Below are 7773 nucleotides of genomic sequence, written 5' to 3' on the forward strand. Positions count from 1 at the left end.
AAAAGATTGTGTTTATTACAACTGTTAGATAAAAGATTGCGTTTATTACAACTGTTAGATAAAATGATTGTTTATAAGCAGATGGCGAAATTCACTTACCGACAGTTACAATTGGAAAACTTAGTGATAGATGTCAATTGAAAAGCACATGATGCCTAGTCAATGTACTTGTTTCTTAAGCAGTCACTTTATTGGTTATTAAAATATAGTCACTTTATTGGTTAATTGCCTTTATACAATGCTAGGTTTTGGAAACAAATGGCTTCCCGTAGACGGGGCCCATGCAGATGCAGACGGGTATATGGAGAATCTAACCCGAGTGTCTTTTGATATCAAATATATCAACATGAGTTGATAAAAGTGGAAAAACTCGAAGCTTGCAGATTTTATTTATCATCCAACATCATTCTTCCAACTTTTTCATGGGCAGTGTCTTAAAGGGCAAGTTCACACGGAAATGAACCTATTTTTCTTGTACTTTTTCCACATTAAAAGTGTTAACATAGAAGTGTCATAGACAAAAATATAAAAATATCACAATTAATTAACATATTTTTCGCATTAAAACGATTAATATTTTTCACATTTACCAAGTGTTCTATTTCCACAACAAAAACACCATGGCTTATGCCCCTTGCAATATGACGTCATTGGTGCCAATTGATAAACATTATGACGTCATCATGCTTTGTTAGAGCCGCTTCACGTGGTGTAGGTACAGGTGTGTGATTCTAGCGTCTCAGATGCCAGCCAGCATAGTGTTATGCTGAGTCACCACTACGCCGGAGTGTGTCGTAGGCCATGTTGTTTTACCGCAAACTGGTACTTGATATCTTTTGCGTTGAGAATAGACAGGGACCCAGTTGAATTGGCACCAATTACGTCATAATCTAAGGGGGATAACTCAGGCCTGTTTAGCTCGAAAAACGAAGGCCTCATACTGGCATATCATTTTCACACTATTGTGAGCTTCCTACGTTCACTGTGAAAAAAATGAGTGTATATTTTCAAACACAGATACTAATTAATTCTAAAATTGCGTTTTGTTTAGAAAAAGAAAGAAAGTGATTTTTGCGTGTACACTTCCCCTTCAAGTGTTAAACAGCACTGCTGACTGCTTCAGTAGCAGAGCCATTAGTGATGTCATTTGATTGTGATGTCATGGTAGCCACTGACGTCACAATGGTCTGCAAAGCATTGTGATGCAATTTCATTGCAGCATATCTACAATGTAGATATCGCTTGATCTTACCCAAGTGATATCTCCTGTGGGAGCCAGTTTGGGATGATAGACTATTAATATAGTTTTAAATGATTTACAGGGATTGTTACAGAACAGTTTTTATTTTAAAATGTCCAAATGTCAAGAAATAGGAAAGTAATTCTTTTTTGAATACCTCTATAAATTGTAGATACACAATCAAAACCAAAGACCTGGGTAAAGTACCCCCAAAACCAAAAGCTTATCTATAGCTCTGTGACTGGGTTGGTTGTATGTCGTAGAAAGCCCGCTTTCCTATAGCTACAATACACCACTTGGATGGAATTGAATTCCAGGCAATATGGAGACCTCCACACTGATAGAAGATTGTGTGTGGCATTAAACAACAAACAAACAAAGAAGTGCTTCATCACTCTTTCAAAGGGGCGGTCGGGTAGCCGAGTGGTTAAAGCGTTCGCTCGTCACGCTGAAGACCCGGGTTCGATTCCCGACATGGGTACAATGTGTGAAGCCCATTTCTGGTGTCCCCTGCCGTGATATTGCTGGAATATTGCTAAAAGCGGCATAAAACCACACTCACTCACTCACTCTTCCAAAGCCTCGCTCACCCACCCACACATTCACGTTGCATAATGACAGTGAACCTCGGAAGATATTTCAACTCAAATTTCAAAATATTACACCCCAGAAACCATCCATGCGAGCCCATGTGCCCCTGCGATTAAACCGCCCCACGTTGTCGCAGTGTCAATATTGTCTTGATATCCCATACACACATCACAGACGCATCTCTCCTTGTAGCTGACTTACCTTTCAGGGTATTGATACAAACACAAGTAATGAAAGCCTTAAATTGAAACATGTAGCGTTAGGCTTGTGTACATTTCCGCGGACTTGATCGGCTTTCTGTGGCCTTTCTGCTTTGTATGGAAATTGGATTCCGACACAAAGACCGTCATGATCCGTCTTGCATTTAATCCTCTCAACATCTCATTGAGACCTCTGACCCTTGACCTCTGAAGGTCACATGTCAGAAAGGGTAGAGTGCATGGATAGGATTGTGTTTTTCTTGTGTAGACATTGCACTTATAGAATGCACTGTGAGAGAGGGTGCTAGTTGAAATGCTATGTTACGTCGACAATATTTCACCCATATATGACTTTAACGTAGTAGCCATGGTAACATTATAATAGTTTGAAAAAAAGACAGTATAATAACAAGCAATATATGCTGCTAAAAAAAAGTTATCTGTCATGACATTTCTGATGTTTGCATTTCCGGTGTCCCCTGCATTGATATTGCTGGAATATTGCTAAAAGCGGCGTAAAACCATACTCACTCACTCACTCTGATATTTGCACATGTGCATTTTGGTCAATTCTCAAGCTGATTGGTCACTTGAAACCATATGGCGTGACAGTGCTTCTTCCTTGTTCATTGGGCTCATCCATCGATCATGACGTCACAAACATTGTGTCATCGGTTGTATCCATATTGTAGTCCATTTCTCCCATGTGAAGATCAGGTCTTCCGCAACCCATGCTTGTCTCCCCATGAAGATCCGGGGTAGAATAGGTCTTCAGCAACCCATGCTTGCTGTAAAAGCAGACTATGCTTGTCGTAAGAGGCGACTAACTCAGGCTCGCTGACTTGGTTGATGCATGTCATCGATCCCAATTGCGTGGATCGATGCTCATGACATTAATCACTGGATTGTCTGGTCCAGACTCGATTATTTACAGACCGCCGTCATATAGCTGTAATATTGCTGAGTGCGCCGTTAAACAACAAACCAACCAACCAACCAACCAACCAACCAACCAATAAGTGAGATAACATGTTATGCATTATATACATTATTTGATGAATAGTTTCACCCTGTGTGTTTCTGTATTCTAAAATCAGGTATTGTGCAAACCTTTGTTGCTATATTCTAAAATATATGATATTTACCATACGGATTAACATTTATCAACTCTAACATTTCATTATCTTTTCAGGTGAGATGGAAGATGAATGGAAGTTTATCTCCCGTTTCCATGGATACTGGGTTGCTGTTGCTAGGCATCATGGGGTATGTCACCATGGCAACGGCGTGTCCAACGCTATGTCAGTGCAATTTGGACTACTTTGTGTACTGTCGAGGGATCGGCCTGAGTGACGCCCAGCTGCAGACCGTGATGACAGAGATGCCCAAAAGAGTCCGGCTCCTGGACTTCGGATACAATCAAATCTCCACGCTCCCTGCAGGAATATTCTCCAACCTGCCAAACCTCCGAACATTGAACCTAGAGTCCAACAAGATTAACAATCTCCCAAACGAAGCCTTTCAGAATCTACCCATTCTGGAGGAAATATATTTGAATAATAACGTTCTTCACCAAGTCACAGCATCACCATGGAGAAATATACGCCATTTGAAGAAAATTGATCTAGCCGACAATTACATTGATTTTTTAGACTCTGGAGCCTTCACATCTCTCACAAATTTGACAAGTTTAAGTTTACGAAGCAATCAAATTGGTGCGATTGAAACAGGAACGTTTGCAGGTTTGTCGTCTCTCAGTTTGTTGGATGTTTCCAATAATGTGATTCATCGTGTGGCAAATGAAAGTTTTTCTGATTTGGAAAATCTGCGGACATTGGATCTGTCGTACAATATGTTGACAGACATACATTCTGGAATGTTTGCAGGGTTGAGTCGTCTGTCAAGTCTTGTTTTAGACTTCAACAAAATCTCTGATCTCAGTAGAATATCAACATCAGACTTCTATCCCAGTTTGGTGAAACTGTATGTGTCGAACAATGATCTCACCGCTGTTCCTGGAAACGTATTTGTGAATTTTCGCAAGCTCAAAGAATTGTGTTTGAATAAAAACAAAATTACATTGATTCCGAGAGGAGCCTTCCTTGGTCTTGACTTGGAGAAACTGTCACTCTCGGACAACAAATTAACAAGATTACAGCGCGATATGTTTCAGCAGGTTCGGAGGATCCGATATTTGGATTTTAGTCATAATAAAATAACTTCACTCAGTACTGGAGTTTTTGACAGTTTTCGGGAAACTATTCTCGTGTTGCAGCTTCAAGATAATGAACTTGTGTATGTTGATCCTGGTCATTTCCGAGGGATGGTTCATCTGCAGTGTTTGAATCTCTCGAAAAATTCCATTAACATTATCAAAGATGGATCTTTCAGTGACATGCGTGACCTTCAAGATCTGGTGCTCTCTGAAAACGACCTTGAGAGGGTCACACCTGGAATGTTGGAGGGTCTCTCCCTTCAGAGACTGTATCTCGTTTGTAATCCGTTGCGACACTTTGTCGGATTCCGGTACGACGAGCAAAACACGAACCCGAAAAGGATTCACATGAATTTGACAGTTGTCAGTGAGTCAGACTCCATTGTGAAGGTGCAGTGGCCATATTCGTCAGGTTCACAGATCTACTGGACTTTGAAAATCGTGTGTTTGAATGAAGAGGTGTGTTCGGCACCGCCGAAAGACGAATACCTTGCTCCGTTCAGAACGGACCACGTGGTGCGAGGTCTGTCCGCACTTTCGGACTACTATGTGTGTATAAACCCAGTGTTCGTGAACACAGGTGTTCACATTGAGCAGTGTATCCATGTGAGAACTCAGAGGAACGCCTTCACAACCAGTTCCAGTATTGTGGCGACAGAACAACTGTCTTCTGGGAGCCAAATGGCGCCCGCTAAGGCGACATGGGTGATACCAGCCATCATCGTGGCATCATTTTCAGTATTACGAAATAATGCCTTCAGTCAATGAATGAGTACATGCAATATTAAATATATGAAATGAATTTGCGTGTGGAGTTGTGTCCCTTGGAAATCTGCTGGTATTTTTTTCAAAATTAAATATTTGCCCTGATTAATAAGATGAATATCCTCGGCAAATGTCAGTTTTTTTACATTCATTTGACTACAAGCAATAATACTTCATAGGTAACTGAAATACTGTTCAAAGCAACCCCACATCTCACTCACTCACTCACTCACTCACTCACTCTTGTCATAAGAGGCGACTAACGGGATCAGGTGGTTCGGCTTGCTGATTTGGTTGATGCATGTCATCGTATCCCTATATTGCGTGGATTGATTCTCATGATGTCAATCACTGCATTGTCTGGTCTTGACTTGATTATTTACTATTATTATTTATGACCGCTGTCATATAGCTGGAATATTGCTGAGTGCGGCATGGCATTAAACAAACAAACAAAAACAATCATTATATTAAGGGGAAGAGATTGCATAGAGGTCTGAATCAGTGATTTACAGTGCAGAGTTGTCTCCCTTAGATATGCCTTGATCTGCTGACCATGGTTTCAAATTCCTATTTGCCCTGATTACTGTACTTGATGTGTCATTTGTCATCACTTTCTTTTACTGACAAGAACAACCTTCTTTAAATTGGCCCTCTGCCCCCAAGAAAATGTGCAGACAAACACTGAAACTCTGAAATAGACATTGTGACTTTCTCTCCTCTCCTCAGAGGTGGGGTAGGGGCGGTCGGGTAGCCTAGTGGTTAAAGCATTCGCTCGTCACGCCGAAGGCCCGGGTTCAATTCCCGACATGGATACAATGTGTGAAGCCCATTTCTGGTGTCCCCCGCCGTGATATTGCTGGAATATTGCTAAAAGCGGCGTAAAACCATACTCACTCACTCACTCAGAGGTGGGGTAGCCTAGTGGTTACTGCATTCGCTCGTCACACCGAAGACCTGGGCTTGATTCCCACATGGGTACAATAGGTGAAGCCCATTTCAGGTGTCCCCCTGGAATACTGCTAAATGCAGCTTGTAGTATTTTGCTTGTAAATAAGTATTGATCTATTGCTTTGTGGGGGATTTACATGTAAGTTTGATATCTTCATGAACCTCTTGCTCATAGTTGAAAGTGTTACTGGGTTATGTTATTTAGAACTTGGCTCTACTTTAACAGAAGTGAGATCCTTTAATTCTTTTTTAATTAACTAGATCAGTTTCCTTGTACAAAAAATAGTCAAAACTTTCTTTTCTTGCCATCATTCCAAAGGTAGGGTAGCAAGCATATTTTACGAGTGCTTCAATCACTTATGTTTCCCATTCCATTGGCTTAAGCTTTTGTGAACAGACAATGTTAAAGACAGAGCGTTAAGTAATTTGTTCATGAATTAATATCTCATGAATATGAATTATGTAATTAGAACATTCATGAATGCATATTATAATTCAATTCAAGCAGTAGTTTCTCAGTTTCTAGAAAAATAAATAACACCGTATGTTGAATATTTGACTGTTTGAAGTGAGCTGTCTTGGACAGAACTGTTTGGCCTTGAGCTCACAGTACTTCATTAACAACAGGGGTGGTCCGGTAGCCTAGTGGTTTAAGCGTTCGCTTGTCATGCCGAAGACCCGGGTTCAATTCCTGACATGGGTACAATGTGTGAAGCCCATTTCTGGTGTCCCCCGCCGTGATATTGCTGGAATATTGCTAAAAGCGGCGTAAAACCATACTCACTAACTCACTCCCATTTACTAAAACACCTACTGTATTTGATGCTAGTAGACTGAAAAGTCTTTGGCACAGATTGTAAATGTAAGATTCAAGATTTGGATTATTTTTTGAGGTTTACTTCATGAACAGATGAAGCTTGATCAGTTTATTATATTTCTTTTTGTTTCCTGATTGAAGCAACTTTTGTATTGATTACTGATTACAGACACAATCATGTGTAAATTATTGATTTGACATGTTGTGAAATATGTAAATAATCAGAATGTTTTAATATATACTTTAGTGCTATGTAAGTTATTGAGATGTTATGAGATGTTGATATGTCAGTTTCATTTTCATTTTCATGTTGTTTTTATTAGAACTGTTTTGTACAGTCTGATGTAGCTGTAGGGTACGGAGGCGGGCGTGATGGAGGAGACATGCTGTATGCTGTGTGTTGTATGAATGGGAAGGATGCAGCGACTATGAATCTTGCCTTTTATAATGTTCTTTTTATTATATCACCCTTGAAGCAGCAATACCCTTCCTTTTCATGTTAGTTTTCATGTTAATGTCATCGTCATCATACAGCTAAAATGGATAGAATTCTCCTTAAACCCCTCGCATGTTATGAGAAATGAGCGGGCCACTGTAACTTCATAATGCCCTCATATTGCTTGACGATGGGCCATTATTACGCCTGTTGTTAGGTGACGTCAACCCTAGGGATAGGTGACGTCATATGCCGTTTAATAGTGACGTCGTTTGGTTTGTTCTATGACGTTTCTATATTTGTAAAAGTGGGCCAGTGACATTCGTGTTGATTGCAGTAAATGTTTTGAAACCCGATATTGTTGTTTCTTTATATATGATGACAAATTCCACCCATTTCAGATATAATAACGGTAACGCTATTTTTCAGGGCATTATCATTTGCAGAAGCTCTCCCTCTTTTCAAATGCCCTTCTTCGTCGGCAATTAATGAAAGACCTCGGAGTTTTGCAAATGATATGCCCTGAAAAATAGTGTTACCTTTATGTTAGTTGTTCAA

The 7773-nt window shown here is 40.1% G+C and overlaps 1 protein-coding gene across 7 annotated transcripts in view; it reads left to right on the plus strand.

Annotated features, from left to right (window-relative positions):
- The window catches only part of LOC124127932 (leucine-rich repeat-containing protein 15-like), an 82072-nt gene extending 76760 nt beyond the window's left edge, over positions 1-5312 (plus strand). For all 7 annotated transcript variants that reach the window (XM_046491328.2, XM_046491330.2, XM_046491329.2 and 4 more), the window contains one exon: positions 3224-5312. In XM_046491328.2, the coding sequence (XP_046347284.1) occupies positions 3236-5014 (1779 nt within the window). In that variant the 5' untranslated portion in view covers positions 3224-3235 and the 3' untranslated portion in view covers positions 5015-5312. The remainder of the gene's footprint in view (positions 1-3223) is intronic.
- Positions 5313-7773: the final 2461 nt, after the last annotated feature.

The sequence above is a fragment of the Haliotis rufescens genome, unplaced genomic scaffold (genome assembly GCF_023055435.1).
Source record: "Haliotis rufescens isolate VD_foot unplaced genomic scaffold, xgHalRufe1.0.p SCAF_34, whole genome shotgun sequence".
NCBI lineage: Eukaryota > Metazoa > Mollusca > Gastropoda > Lepetellida > Haliotidae > Haliotis > Haliotis rufescens.